This window comes from Arvicola amphibius, chromosome 8, assembly GCF_903992535.2.
Source record: "Arvicola amphibius chromosome 8, mArvAmp1.2, whole genome shotgun sequence".
NCBI lineage: Eukaryota > Metazoa > Chordata > Mammalia > Rodentia > Cricetidae > Arvicola > Arvicola amphibius.
The window spans coordinates 73,985,816-74,001,621 of record NC_052054.1 but is presented as its reverse complement, the minus strand read 5'-3'; the positions used below and the strand labels follow the sequence as shown (position 1 = coordinate 74,001,621).

General features: G+C 43.7%; 1 protein-coding gene across 1 annotated transcript in view; it reads left to right on the top strand.

Annotated features, from left to right (window-relative positions):
* Positions 1 to 13,196, top strand: part of LOC119820530 (cytochrome P450 2B1-like) — a 40,961-nt gene extending 27,765 nt beyond the window's left edge. The window contains exons 4-9 of the mRNA XM_038338962.2: positions 2,029 to 2,189; positions 2,941 to 3,117; positions 3,559 to 3,700; positions 5,620 to 5,807; positions 5,978 to 6,119; positions 12,358 to 13,196. Of these exons, the coding sequence (XP_038194890.1) occupies positions 2,029 to 2,189; positions 2,941 to 3,117; positions 3,559 to 3,700; positions 5,620 to 5,807; positions 5,978 to 6,119; positions 12,358 to 12,539 (992 nt within the window). The 3' untranslated portion in view covers positions 12,540 to 13,196. The remainder of the gene's footprint in view (positions 1 to 2,028; positions 2,190 to 2,940; positions 3,118 to 3,558; positions 3,701 to 5,619; positions 5,808 to 5,977; positions 6,120 to 12,357) is intronic.
* The last annotated feature ends 2,610 nt before the right edge of the window (positions 13,197 to 15,806 follow it).

Here is a 15,806-nt window from a genome sequence, read left to right as displayed (position 1 = left end):
GTCCCCTTCTACTGCACAAAATGTTCAAGACCATTTTGACTTAATTGTTGTAGTTGCCCCCATCCCTGCCCCCCCCCATGATTTCATCAAAGGCAAACACAGACCTTAAGTCAGTGAAGGGAATGGAGCAGGTGGACCTGCAGACATGGGCTAAGCAGGGAACTGTGTTTTCTTCCTTGTGAGTGTGCTGGTGAGCAGCAGAGAGCACAGAGGCTCATGGGAGTCTGATTTTGGTAAAAATCAGAGGTACTCTGAGTGTACTTTAAGTTTGTAATATCAAGGACACATTGACGATAAGACTGTTGCTTGCACCTCCATTTCTTTCCACAGGGAATTTTCCATTTCTTATTTACCTTTCTCTGGAGATCTGAGAGGTCAACACAAAGGTGGTAGGGAAGAAAGGTACAGAGGCTGAGAAGAATGAACTGGAGAAAGAAGTGAGAGATGGAGGGACCCAAAGAAAGAGAAATAAGCTGAGATTGAAGCTGAAAAGGGACTAAGAGTGAAGCTGTTGAGCCCCAGAAAAGCCTCATAGGATCAGAGACCACAGACAATCCATCCCTGGGTGAAGGGCAACAATGGTCAAATACAGTTAGACTGAGAGCTGCCCTCCAACTGCCAGGGTCCATGATTGAACCTGGCACATAAAAGCTGAAGGCAGCAGGGGCTGATGGTTTCTGGGACACCACAGAGCTCAGAAGTCAAAGAATGGAGGGATGGAGGAAGTCAGACAAGGGATGGTAGAAGTCAGAGAAGGGATGGTGGAAGTCAAACAAGGGATGGAGGAAGACAGAGAAGGAATGGTGGAAGTCAAACAAGGGATGGAGGAAGACAGAGAAGGGATGGAAGAAGTCAGTGGACAGGTGGAGGATGTTAGACAAGAGATGGGGGAATTTAGAGAAGGGATGGAGGAAGTTAACAAGGAGTAGAGGAAGACAGGCAGATAGTCATGGAGTGTACAGAACTTGTAATTCACACAGCCATCCCTAAACCCTTCTGTGTACCATTCCTTCCAGTGGAAGTTAACTATCAGTTCAGAGTCAAGATGTTGTCCTGGGCGGATGATCAGGTGCAGATTGACTGCACTCACTCTCTGTCTTGTCCCTAGAATCCTAATTGCAGTCATGTTCCCTCCATGATTAGCTGATTTTCCTTGATGAAGGTGCATCCCTTTCTGTATATAGAAATAGCATCCCATGATCTCCCTCCTTTTGCTCCTCATCGGGACCTTGGGAGCTCAGTCCGGTGCTCCTATGTGGGGCTCTGTCATTTTCTCCATCCAATGCCAGGTGAAGGTTCCATGGTGATATGCAAGATATTCATGAGTATGGCAATAGGATCTGTACATTTCTGGCACCCTCTCCTCAGCTGCCCAAGGACCTAGCTGGGGGCGTCTTCCTGGACACCTGGGAACCCCTCTAGAGTCAAGTCTCTGCCAACCCTAGAAAGGCTCCCTTAAGTAAGATATATAATTCGTTGTTCCCATATCCGCCCTTCCTATATCCCAACCATCCTATTCCCCCAAGCTCTTCCCATCCTCGACTTAATACTTTTCTCTCCCCATCGCCCCCTCCCCCCATTCCACCCCACCCCCATGTTCCCATTTTTTGTCCGGCAATCTTGTCTACTTCCCACCTTCCTGGACACAGGGGGAGCTGGGAGGACCTTGGACTAACATAGTGAAGGGAACCCTGATGGCTCTTTGTCTTGGAGAGGGGTGGAGAGGGGGTATGGGTGGAAGGGAGGGGAGGGAAGGGGGAGGAGGAGGGAAGGAGATGGAAATCTTTAATAAAAAAAATGAGGAAAAAAAGAAATAGCATCCCATATTCTGTACAGTACTGAGGGAAGTTATATAAAAGGATGCATGCATCTCTGGTGAAGAGCCCAGACTCTTATGTGCACAATGTGTGCAAATGTGTTGCTGTCATTGAGTAGTGAGTGGTGGGGACAGCTTTACAGAAATGGGACAGAAGCCAAATATTCCCTTAATTCTGTATTCCCTGTATCTTGTCCTGTATTCTCCTTCAGGAGTGCCCCTGGACCCCACATTCATTTTCCAGTGCATCACAGCCAACATCATCTGCTTCATTGTCTTTGGAGAGCGATTTGACTACAAAGACCCCCAGTTCCTGCGCCTGCTGGACCTGGTCTATCAGACCATCTTGCTCATCAGCTCATTCTCAGGCCAGGTCAGTGGGCAGGAAGGGAGGAGCATCCAAGGCAGAGGAAAGCAAAAGCTGATTTGTGAGTGAAGAACGCAGTGTCTTATGGCTGGAAGAAAGACAGAGACAACAGGGAAAAGCAAGGAGCCTGTGGCCTAGAGGGATAGAGAGAAGGAGGAACAGAGGGAGAGAGGGATGTTGAGCAGGGTGGAGAGACCTGAATGCAGAAATACAGATCCATCCAGACATGGGAAAATGATGATGTGGAGGATGCAGTTGTTACTTAGAGGACAGAGCACACAGTATTTCATGCATGAGCCCTTGAGTTCATCCCCAGGACTTGATAGTGTACAACACATGAAATTCCAGCATTTTGGTGTTAGAGACTGGGCTATCAGAAATTCGGGCTGATCCTAGGCTACATGTTGAATTTAAAGCCTGTCTGGTATTAATGTGTTCAAAATACAATACCCCACAAATTAAAACAAATTAAGAAAAAACAGCAAGGGGGATTGAGAGAGAGAGCAAATTAGAGGAAAGGGAGATACAGAGAATGTAAAATGAAGCTTGAGACTGAATGGAAGATACAGTTCAAGGCATGTGTGTGTATGGTGTGCATGTATGAGAGGGGTGTAGGGGATGATATGGGTGAGTGTGTTTGTGTGTATCTGTGTGTGTTTGTGTATGATCCTTTATAACATCTGTGGACCTCGGAGCCCTGCTCACTTCCTGAGATCTGCTAGTTCCAGTTGACCTCCTCAGTCCTTCTTTCTTGCAGGCATTTGAGCTCTATTCAGGTTTCCTGAAGTTCTTTCCTGGTACACACAGAAAAATCTACAAAAACTTGCAGGAAATCCTTCACTACATTGGCCACAGCGTGGAGAAGCACCGGACAACCTTGGACCCAAACAATCCAAGAGACTTCATCGATACCTACCTTATACGCATGGAGAAGGTAAGTCCTGCATGAATGAGAAGGGATGGCTGAGAGTGAAGGCTGAGGATGTGAGCGGAGGAAAAGGGGGCAGAGGATGGGGAGGAGAGACAGGAAATGGAGTAGAGGAGATGCAGAAGTGTCTGGAAAATGATAAAAATAAAAAGGAGGAGAAAATGTGATGGGGAGAAAGAAAGGTGGGGAAGAAACACAGAGTGAGGGATCAAAAGGCAGGAAAGACCTCAGAGAAAGAAAGAGCCTGGGAGACAAACCATGCTAAACTACCAGAGAGCACAGTAGAGAGAGAAGACAGAGCAGAGACCAAGTGACATTGCTGAGAATTGGAAAATGCCACATGGCCCAGATAGTGAGACAGAAGGACAGTTCCCAGGATGTGTGTGCCTCTCCCTGCAAGGCTCCAGTCACCCCTTACCCTCCTTTCTCTCTCCCATCTGGAACCAGGAGAAGTCCAACCAACACACGGAGTTCCATCACCAGAACCTCATGATCTCCGTGCTGTCTCTCTTCTTTGCTGGCACTGAGACCAGCAGCACCACGCTCCGCTTTGGCTTCCTGCTTCTGCTCAAATACCCCCATGTTGCAGGTGAGTCATAGGCAGTCAGTTGGGGAATATTCTAGCTCCCTCTTTTCTGCAGAGGATTATGAGGATGAGAGAGACATGGGCCTCTTACATCTGAAACTCTGAAGGCTTTGGCCTACATTAACCTAAAGCACTTCTGTGGGTGGTGTGTGAATGAACACTCAGCTGGTCCATTTCCAGTGTTTTCTGCTATAACTTGAAGGTTGGTTTATCTATCCTTCCTTCACTCTTTCTTTCTTTCTTTCTTTCTTTCTTTCTTTCTTTCTTTCTTTCCTTCTTTCTTTCATTCTCTCTCTCTTTTCTCTCTCTTTTCCTCCCTCTCTCCCTCCCTCTCTCCCTTCCTTCCTTCCTTCCTTCCTACCTTCCTTCCTTCCTTCCTTCCTTCTGTCTTTGCATCCATCCAATACTCACTCATCTTTCTGTCCATCCACCTGTTCATCTCTTACCCATTCTATTCATGTTCCAACCATTGTCTAACCATGCATATATTCATTTTTTATTTATTTTTTATCTACACACCTGTTCACCCACACATGTAATCCTCTGCCCATCTTCTCTATACTCATAGATTATTAATCCTTGATTCTTTCATCTCTATTTGACTCAGTGACATATATTTCTTTCATTTCTTTGGATGAATCAGTTTGTGAGTTTTATTCTTTATCATGGCTAGTTGAGCAGGCTCTCTGTCATTGATTCGTTGGTTCATTCATATACAAATCTTCTCATTCTTTATTCCTTCTCACTGGCCTTGAATTCCCTCTTCATGTGTCAATCCATTCCATGGTTAGTTGTATTCGTTGATCTATTTGTGTTTGCACTGTTTATTGACTTGTTAATTGATTAATACAATGAATGAGAAGTGGGATACGGACATCCACTTTTTCTTTGTTCATTTCACTCACTCAGCAATCTTTCCTTTATTAACCCACCCATCGATCGCTTGGCTAACTTACACACTCACATCCTAAGAAATTGAAATCGATGTGATGTTGTTGTGAGTTTGTCTGCTGCGGCTCATGTGTGGAGGTGGGAGGACAACTTTGTGCAGTTGGGTCTCTCCTGCACATTCCCATGAGTTCTGATGTCAAAGCCAGGCTGTCAGGATGGACATCAATGCATTTGCTGACTAAACCCTTTCATCGGTCAATATACTCACCAAAGTGTTCATATTCTGTATATTGTTGTACATAGATTAATTTACTTCCCTTTTATTGCTGAGGATATAGCCTCAGATTGTTTGCCTGTATTTTTAATATTTTTAACTAATGTTTATTGCTGTGTTGTCTGCATATATGTCTTTGTGAGGGTGTTGGATCCACTGGACCCAGAGTCACAGACAGTGTGAGCTGCCATGAGAATGCTGGAAATTGAACGCGGGTCCTCTTCAAGAGCAGACAGTGCTCTCAACCACTGAGACATTTTCTTTCCAGCCTCCTGTATTTTTAAATATAAATTTCCTGCAAAGAACTCTCTCTGACTCTCTCTGTCTCTCTCTCTCTTTCTCTCTTTGTGTGTGTGTGTCTGTTATGGAAAAACACAAATTATAACATGACATTTCAAATGTGGAGAATTCTTACCATCTTCCCCTCCAGCTCTCACCCAGACTGATAGATGAAAATAGCCCTTTGCTATGTATTTTCCTTTTCTCTGTTGTATGAGCATGGTGGGAGCTTTGGAGAGCATCTCTAACATAGCTCTAAAGAGTCTCTAATATAGCTCTAAGCGCGGTTGGAGAAACAGATGCCTGAGAGAAGTGCAGGTGTGCAGATGTGCATGTCCCAGAGTGCACTGTATCTCTCTAAAGAGAGTCTCCTGGATCTGCACTGTTCCTAAGCTATTGACTCACAGAAAACAAGGTCACTGTGCACTGCCTCTGTGAAGGGGGTAAGCATTGTTTCTTGTCTCCCTTTTCTGTGCAGAGAAAGTCCAAAAGGAGATTGATGAGGTGATCGGCTCACACCGCCCACCAACCCTTGATGACCGCGCCAAAATGCCTTACACTGAGGCTGTCATTCGCGAGATCCAGAGATTTGCAGATGTTCTCCCAGTTGGAGTGCCCCACAAAGTCACCAAAGACACTTTGTTCCGAGGGTACCTACTCCCAAAGGTGAGACCAGCTGCGATTCCACATCTCTATGCCATGGTCATCCCCACTCTCCCAATCACCACCCTAGGCCTGTTTGTGTTTTCCCAGCATTCTGGTGTTCCCTAAGGACTGTGTGTCGCAGATGGGAGTCAGGGCATGTTAATATCGTTGCCTCTCACAATGTCTCCTAGAACACTGAAGTGTACCCCATCCTGAGTGCAGCTCTCCGTGACCCACAGTACTTTGAACAACCAGATGCCTTCAATCCTGACCAATTTCTGGATGCCAGTGGGGCTCTGAAGAAAATTGAAGCTTTTATGCCCTTCTCTATAGGTAAGACTTACCTGTGCTTCATTTCCCAGACACTAGAGGGCAGGCTTACCCTCCAGGATACAGTCAGGACTAGGTGCAGTCTGTTCCAGCTGGGAACCCATTCCAACTGGCTACTGTCCTACATGCAGTCATCCATTGGGACCAGCACCATTTGTTGAGGATGCTGTCTTTTTTCCCAGTGTGTATTTCTGGCTTCTTTTGGAAGATGTTGTTTTTCCTATGCTAACCCTACTGATTCATCAGCACAGGAGATCTTCCCATCTTCTCATGTCTTCTCCAATTCTTTCTCAAAGACTGGAAGGTTTTTTTTTTTTTTTTTTTTTTTGTTTGTTTGTTTGTTTTTTGGTTTTCGAGACAGGGTTTCCCTGTAGTTTCTAGAGCCTGTCCTAGAACTAGCTCTTGTAGACCAGGCTGGCCTCGAACTCAGAGATCCGCCTGCCTCTGCCTCCCAAGTGCTGGGATTAAAGGCGTGCGCCACCGCCGCCCAGCAAAGACTGGAAGTTTTTATTGCACAAGCCTTTCACTTGCTTGGTTAGAGTTACCCCAGGATATTTATATTATGTGAAGCTATTGTCGAAGGTGTTGTTTCCCTGAGTTCTTTCTCAGTCCGTTTTTCATTTGTATGTAGTAGGGCTACTGGTCTTTGTGAGTTAATTTTGTGTCCAGCTAATTTGCTGAAAGTGTTTATAGGCTGTAGGAATTACCTAGTGAAAATTTTTGGGACACACACACACACACAATCATATATATCATCTGATAATAAGTTTACTTTGACTTCTTCCTTTTAAATTTATATCCCCTTGGTCTCCTTCAGTCGTATTATTACACTAGCTAAGACTTCAGGTATTCTATTGAATAGATGTGGAGATTTTAGGCAACATTGTTTTGTTCTGAATTTCAGTGGAATTGCTTCGAGTTCCTCTCTATTTAAGTTGATGTGGGCTGTAGGCATGCTGTAAACTGTCTTTGCTAGTGTAGGTATGTTATTGTATCTCTGTACTCTCCAGTACATTTATCATGAAGAGGCATTCGTTTTTGTCAAAGTCTTTTCTGTATCTAATGAGATGAGCAACTGGGTTTTCTTTCAGTTTGTTATATTTATTAAAACTTCATATATTGAACCATCCTGGATCTCTGGAATGAAACCTATTTGATCATGGTGGATGATCTTTTTGATGTGTTCTTGGATTTGGTTTGCAAGAATTTTATACAGTATTTTTGCCTGTGTAAAGCAAATTGGTTTGTGATTCTCTTTCTTTGTGGTTTGGGTATCAGGGTAACTGTGGTCTCATGAAATGAAATGGACAATAGTACTTCTGTTTCTATTTTTTGGAATAATTTGAGGTGTATTAATAGAAACTCCTGTTTGAAAATCTGATAGAATTCAGTGTTGAAAATTATGTCCCTGGGCTTTCTTTCTTTTTTTTTCTTTTCTTTTTCTTTTTCAGAGTTCAGAAGTGGGGGACGTTGGGATACTTTCAGAGATTGTATCTATTTCTCTAGGGATTATGGGTCTGTTTAAATTCCTTATTTGATCTTTTTTTATTTTTTTTTATTTTTTTTATTTTTTTTTTTGGTTTTTCGAGACAGGGTTTCCCTGTAGTTCCTAGAGCCTGTCCTGGAACTAGCTCTTGTAGACCAGGCTGGCCTCGAACTCAGAGATCCGCCTGCCTCTGCCTCCCGAGTGCTGGGATTAAAGGCGTGCGCCACCACCGCCCGGCTTCCTTATTTGATCTTGATTTCACTTTGTTAAGTAGTTTTCACTTAAATTTTCCAATTTTGTGGAATACAAGTTTTTTAAGTATGTCCTTTAAATTTTCTGATTTCCTCAGTGTCTTTTATGTCTCACCTTTTGCTTCTGATTTTGTTAATTCAGATATTCTCTGTCCACCTTTTAATTTGGATAAGGATTTGTCAACCTTATTGATTTTCTCTAAGAACGAATTCTTTTTTCCTTGATTCTTTGTACTGCCCTTTTTGCTTCTATTTTATCGATTTCAATCTGGAGTTTTATTATTTCTAGCTGTCTGCTCCTTTTGGGTGTGACTTCTTTTTGTTTAGAGAAGTATTACTCACCCTTCCTAATGGTGTGGCCCTTTTATAACATCTGTTAGCTCCAGCATTTCTCTGTTTAGTTTTTGTCTGGATGACCTGTGTATTGATGAGTGTGGAGAGTTGAAGTCTTTCACTGTCAGTGTGTGAGGGTCAATATGTGATTTAATCTGTAGTAGTTTTCTTTTGCAAACTTGGGTGTTCTTGTGTTTGGGGGCATAGATGTTAAGAATTTAAATGTACTCTTGGTGGATTTTTCCTCTGATGAGTATGTACTGTTTCCCTGTGTCTTCTGATTAGATATAAATCTAATTGGTTAGATATTAAAATAGCCACAGCAGTCTGCTTCTCAGGTCCATTTGCTTGGAATATCTTTTTTTAGCCCCTTACCCTGAAGTAATGTCCTTGATGTTAAGGTGTTTTCTTGGATGCAGCAGAAGGATGGATTGACGTTTTGCATCCATTCTGCTGGTGATTTTTTTTTTTTCAATTGGGAAATTGAGACCATTGATGTTGAGAGATATCAATGACCTATGATTGGTGATTCCTGTTATTTCCTTGTTGCTATTGCTGTGGTTCTTATTGGTGGCAGTGGTGGTGTTTGTTTGTTTTTCTACTTTTGATTTTGGTGGTCTGGATTATTTTATTCCCTGTGCCTTCTTATATGCAGGTAATATTTTCAGATTGGAGCTTTCTTTGAGCACATTCTTTAGGGATAAATTTTTAGATAAACACTTTTAAAATTTTTTTTCTGTCTATGGTGATCAAAAGGTTTGCTGTTTATTGTACTCTGGGCTGATATTTTTTTTTTTTTTTTGAGAGGAAAGCAGTTTATTATGTATGTGTGAGGAATCTGTCTTGTCTGTGGCAGATTTTCCAGGACAGCTGTCTGCAGAGTGATTGCTCAGCATTCTGGTCTCTGATCATGAGGCACTTCTATGTGGGAGTATTGTTTACACCATGGCCACTGGAGAGCAGGAGCGCACCCACTGAGAAGGTGGGGCTGATATTTTTTTTTTAAATCTGCAGCACTTCTATCTGGGCCCTTCTGGCTTTTAGAGTCTCCATTTAGAAGCCAGGTGTAATTCTAATAGGTTTGCCTGTGTATGTTGCTTGGTCTTTTTGGTTTGAAACTTTTAAAAATCTTTGCCTGTTCTATACATTAATGTGTTAATAATGGGTCTTCCTTTTCTGGTCCAGTCTATTTGGTGTTCCATAAGATTCTTGTACCTTATAGACGTCTCCTTCAAGTTAGGAAAATTTTCTTTATGATTTTGCTGAAATTGCTTTCTGGTCCTTTGAGCTGGGGTTCTTTTCCTTCTTCTATTCCTCTTATTTTTAGGTATGGTCTTTTCAGAGTATTCCAGATTTCTAGGATTTTTTCTGTCATGAGTTTTTCAAACTTAACATTTTCTCTGACTGATATATCAATTTCTCCTATCATATCTTCTGGGCCTGAGAATCTTTCTTCCACCTTCCTGGTGAAGCAGCCTGTGCAGTTCCTCTTCTAACTCATAAATTTTTGTTTCCAGGATTCCCCCATTTGGCTTGTCTTTCTTGATTTTATTTCTATTTCCAGGTCTTAAACATTGTTTGTGTTTTCCTGGATTTCTTTAAGGGATTTATTACATTGCTCTTTAAAGACCTCTACCACCTTCAGAAGGCAGATTTAAGGTCTTTCCTTGGGCTGCAGCTATGTGGGATGCACAGAGTGAACTGTGGCAGGGCTGCTGGGCTCGCATGGATTCACAGTGTCCTGGCTGTTACTGATTGTGTTTTTATGCTGGAATCCAGGAATCTGGTTTTGGGGTGATTATAGTTCTAGGTGCCCATCTCTGGGTTTGTCTTTGTTGGGTGGGTGTTTGGTTTCTTGGTTTCTGGGTTTTAGGTGAGCATGATGGCTGTGTGTTTCCTAATAGGAAATTTTCTGTGGACCTGTTTCCCTGTCCTGCCCAGCTGGTGTGTCCCAGGGAATACCTGCTGGTGGTAGAGGCTGGGATAATGGGATGAGCTGGGGGAAGGAGGATTGGAGAGAAGATCCTTGTGATTCATTGGGGATGGGGTCAGGGAGGGAAGGGAGAACACAGCAGGCATTCTGCTGCAGAGCTGGAGCTGAGACTGGGGCAGTGGGGGTGGATCTGGAGAATCAGAAGAAGAGTTGTGGATTCTCTGTTAGCCTACCTGCTTCCCTGGTCAGAGTGGCCTTTGGTTAGTAAGGGGTGCCTGCTGGGAAGATCAGGGAAATCCACAGAGATGGGGAGTGTGGGTAGAGAAGGCTGAAGGTGGTAGAGGTCCTTAAAGAGAGACACAGAGACACAAGGAATCTACAAGAGGAGGAGATGTGTGGTAGGAATCAGAGCATGGACATGAGAGAGAAGAAGATGGGTGAAGAACCATGTGTGATGATGTAAGTCAGGAAGAGAGGAAGGGGAGAGAGTAGGGGGGGGATGCACAACTAGAAAGAGACCAAGAAGCATGAGGGAAGACACAGAAGGAAGACGTGACAAGGTGTCCTTAGACAGAAAAATGGGAGGGGCTGAGATGCAATCTAGGGAGTTTAGAAAGACACAAGTGGATGGAATGGATCAAAAGACAAATAGTAGTGTACAGACACAGGTTCGGGTAGGTTGCCATTGGCAGAAAGAAAACAGGAGAGAGAGAGAGAGAGAGACAGAGAGAGAGATACAGAGAGACAGAGAGAGAGACAGAGAGAGAGAGAGAGAGAGAGAGAGAGAGAGAGATGTGTTAGAGCCAAAGAGACATAAATGGTGTCCCAAAGGACCAGCGCCAAGTATGGGGACCTTGTGTTAATAGTGAGATTAGCCATTAAAGGCTGCTCTGGAAAAACCTAATCACAAAACCAGTCCTAGGAAAACCATCTCAGAGACCTCTCCATGTATTTCTGAGCTCATGCCACCTAAATTCTGGAAAGGTGGGGCCTAAGCAGGTAAGGTACTTTCCCTACATACTCCTACACAGGCCTGATTTCCCAACAGTTGGAGGGCACAGGGGTTGCTGGGAATCCATCCTCCACCTGAAGACCTGAGGCAGCCAGTTGCAGAGTAAGAATCACTTGAGGTACAGGCAGGTGGAGCCACTGCCTGGAATTTCAGGCTCCCTTGCTCTGTGCTGCTCCATGCCCGAGGAGACAAACCAACAAGGACTAATTATACCCATGAAAACTCAGAGCCCTCATCATGTGCTTCTGCACATTCTCTATTGAATGAAAAATTGTATTTAAATCTCAATATGTACTTTCTGCTATGTGTGACCTTGAACAATGGAAATTATCCTGCAGTTCCTTTTAGGGAGTCTACAAAGTCAAATTACTCTTAGTAGTCCTGACTAGTCAAAATTTCCTTCCTCATTGTTGAAGTTCATTGATCTCAAGCTGAAGAAGAAATCGGGGCAGAGCGGGGGTGGGGATGAGAGACAGAGGCGACAGAGACATGGGATGGACAGAGAGCTCTTGAAATGTATTCCACCATTTTCCTGCCGTGATCTCCCAAGTGCTGCACTTGCAGGCATGTGCCTCAATGCCTGGCTCATATAGGACCCTTAATACCATGCAGTTGTTGATCTAAGAGTCTTTGTAAACAGCACCTTCACACTCAGGGAAGCCAATGAGATTAGGACCAATCTCCCGACATGAGAAAGGAGGGAACATTAAAGATGTTACATTATACATGTTTCCCATGCACATTGTTCCTACTGTATTGTGTTCTTACAATTCTGAAACAAAGGACTCTGATAATAAACAAAACCTAGAAATCTGTCAGAAATTACCATGTGACACCCACCAAGTATTTGTCATGCATTTTATGACTGAACTATTGCATATATGTTTGCATGCATACACATGTGCACTATGGAGGGTGTGTTTATGTTTATGAGAGAGGACAGACTGTGGCAATTTGTTCTCTACTTGCAGCATGTGAGTCCAGGGAGTGAATGCATGTCTTCAGGATTGATGGCAGGTGCCTTCCATGATTAGACGTATCACTCGCCCTTGCACCAATTGTTTAAGGTTTTGTGAAACTCTTACCATTCTCACTTGAATTGTAGTTTGAGGGTCAAACTCTTTCTTTTCCATTGCAATGGGAGAGTTGTCTGGGTTTAGGGAAGGGACGGTCTGAAGTTTGTATACTCACCCGGGGCTCACATGGCTCATTCTCTGTGCCCACAGGAAAGCGCATTTGTCTTGGCGAAGGCATTGCCCGCAACGAATTGTTCCTTTTCTTCACCACCATCCTCCAGAACTTCTCTGTGTCCAGTCCCGTGGCTCCGAAGGACATCGACCTCAGGCCCAAGGAGAGTGGCTTTAACAATGTGGCTCCAACATACCAGATCCAGTTCTTGGCCCGCTGACTGGGCTGAGGTGTCCCCAGTCTTGTTAAGAATGGCCCCTTCTTTCTTCCTCTGTGAGACCTGCTGCCAACCAGGCTGTAGGTCACTACTCATATCCTTCAACCTTACTGCAGCTTTTACAAAGCTCTGAGGTGTGTTCTTCTTCCCTGAGAATGGCACTGGAGAAATAAATCACTGTGTGAACTGAGAGACTTCTGGAGGCCACATCTCATGCTGAGTCAGTTCCCTATTGTGCCCAGCAACCACAATTTCCATGTAGAGACTTCTGTTGCTCTAATGAATGTCGGAGGTCATGTAAGAGGAGGAGCAGATAGAAATTGAAGTTCAAGGTGTCAGATCACCAGGAGGAAATATCCATGATGGGTTAGTCTTGCTTTATGAGAACACAGACTCTGCAATATTGTTTGATTCCACTTTGCTTTTACGTGTTTACTGCTACCATCTTTCCCAGGTTTCTGGTTTTCCCTGGTGTGAGTAGATGTGGGGAGAAGCCCCTGCCTGTACAATACTGTGTTTCTCTCAGAAAACAATCTGATCTACTGGGCAATTTTATCTGTGGATTATCAAGAAGATGATTCCTCCCTAATTGTGCTGTCTAATTGTTATAATGTTAGCTTATACAGAATTTTGGTAATAAAAATGAGCACAAGGAAGTAATACACAGTTGGTGCCTATGAGCTCCCCCTAAGGGGCTCCTGCAGATCACAGCTCAAGTTAAGAAAAGCAATGAGTCAGCTGTCTAACTTCCTTGAATCTTAATGCTGAGAAATCTATCACAGGCGTTAGTGTGCATTATTAGTTGAAACAAAACTTCCAAATACCTTTAGATTAGACAAGATACCTTGCTAATGGTCTTTTTAAGATTAACTACCCCAGAAAAGCAATCTAAAATTCACAGGACACATAGCTGAGCTGCCCATTCATTTAGGCTAGAGTCAAAACTACAAAACAGCCCAGGTATTGCTGACTGTCAGGTGAGTACATCATTGCACCCTCACCTGACATCAAATTGCTGATATAGGTGTGCACCCTGAAGACTCAAGTTCAGATGACTGATTGTTTTTTATGTATGTAAGTGTTGGGTCCTGGTATTGCTCAAATAACAGTGAGTAGAACACCAAAGTCTAGAAACAGAAGTAACTTTTGTTCAGGGGCTCCATTGAGGAAGGAAATTCTGACTAGTCAGGACTACCGAGAGTAATGTGACTTTGTAGAACCCTAAACGAACTGCAGGTTTCTTCTTTTTTGGTCCAAGATCACACACAGGGTAGAGGGTACATTTTGAGATTTAAAGCATAATGATGTCACGGGTTCCTGTGAATACAGACTGAGGTAAAGCCAAGAAATTTACAGTTTCTCTGCATTGTTGTCTTGACCCTGAACTTGCAGATTTGTGACACTCCAGTCACCATGGAGATCCAAAGAGAATCTGGAATTTATGACTTCTGATAAGAGGGTATTAATTTAATAAGTTTAAATAGTTGTGGGTTAGTTTGAATTGCTCTTCCCCTGCCAGCTAGAAATGAAATGTAACCCTTGGTGACTCCTGCATTGCCTGAAAGATTTTGTTAGGGTGTATAAGCAGTGGAGAGAGACAGAGAATTAGAGAGAACAACATGAGAAGAGAATGAAAAATATCAAACTATCAGAACAGTGTGAGTGTTTTTTCCCTAACCTTCAGACAGAAAAGTCTTAGCTTCGTGGATTCTGTGGATTTCCCTTCAAATCCTGTGCTGTCTGGAGGCTGACCCTACAGCTGCAACAAATGCACTCTATATATGGTCTGAATTCTGTGTCTGTGGACTTGCCTAATGTGTGGCTCATGTAGACAGAATCACATAGCTGTGATCTTTTGTGTCTGGCATCTTTTACTTCACACATTAGTATCTAGGTTCCTGTGCTTTGCAGACACGCTCACATCATCCAAGGGCTTTAGATTAGACCAGATACATTGCTGTAGGCTTTAGGCTTGTCTCATAATCTTTCTCAGCAAAAGCACAATACCTTCTTTCTTTTGTTCTACCAGCAGAGGAAGTGGTCCAGATTTATGGTGAGTCTTCCTGCTTCTAATAATCTAATTTTAAAAAAATCCATCACAGGATGCCAGCAGCCTGGGTTTTATTTGATGCCCGATACAGTCAAGTTAACTCTCAAGTGCAGCTACCACAGTGCCCAGTCCTCTAACCTCCCAGTTGCTCTTACATGTGACCTCTTGATTGTCTGGTAACTAAGGTTCTCAGAAGAGCTTCTTGCATAAAACTCCATCACATCCATGTCAGGTTTGTGAAGGGACAACCTGTTGCCTTGTTCTCTGCTCCATTTTGAGAACCTGGAAAAGCAGGTGGCTGATGCCAGGTGTTTAATACAGTGGAACGGCAGCCAGCAAGTAAATAAACAACTCGATATAGTGACACAGTTAATTCCTTAAACTTGCCACATGTGCAGACAGACCTTGTCTGCCTAATCTCTGTCAGTCTCTTATGAGGACCACAGGAAATCCCTGTCCCCATAGTGTACAGGGTGACCCCAGTTCTGTGACTCATCTGTGGTTTCTGTCTTTCCACCTTCTGACATATGTGTCTGGGAGCGACCCTTTGAGTGGTGTCATCTGAGAATGAGCCTCTACACAACACACTGTTGAGACAAACATGTGCTTATGGGAAGGTCATTTATTTATCATCATCACCTAAGAAGATGTCTCTGTGCAGCCATTGGCCAATCAGCAGGCAGCTCTCAAATTACCTGGAGGGCACTAAATTTCATTTGTCTCACTAAGCTCCCTGTAGCCTAGGGAGAGTTACCAGGATTTTGCCAAAGGAGATTCCTGGTATACCCTCCTCCACCAACAGCAGAAATAGGACAACAAACAAAGCAGTCAACCCTTCAAGAACAACAGGGGAATGTACATTAAGCCAAGGGAGGACCATGTTGTTCTGTCTTCTGAATCTTACTGGGATGGACCTACGGTCTCTCCAGCTCAACGGCTGTCTCTCTCCTGGACAATGGTTCCTGCCTTTGGTGTAGAACCTTTTCAAACAGACCTGATGACCTTTCTTCAAATCCTTCCAAGGGGTGAGATGTGGAGGAGGTCAGGATGTGGAGGCAGGAGGTGGGAGGAAGGAAGTGGTGCTCACAGGCTGTAGAGCCCATGGTTCAACAGGCATCACCACATCAGGTTGGGAACTCTCTTGCTCCAGCCATGCTGTGGTACTAGAGTGGCGCGCCAGCACGGCAACTGTCATTCTTCTGAGTGAGGGATGTCGGGAT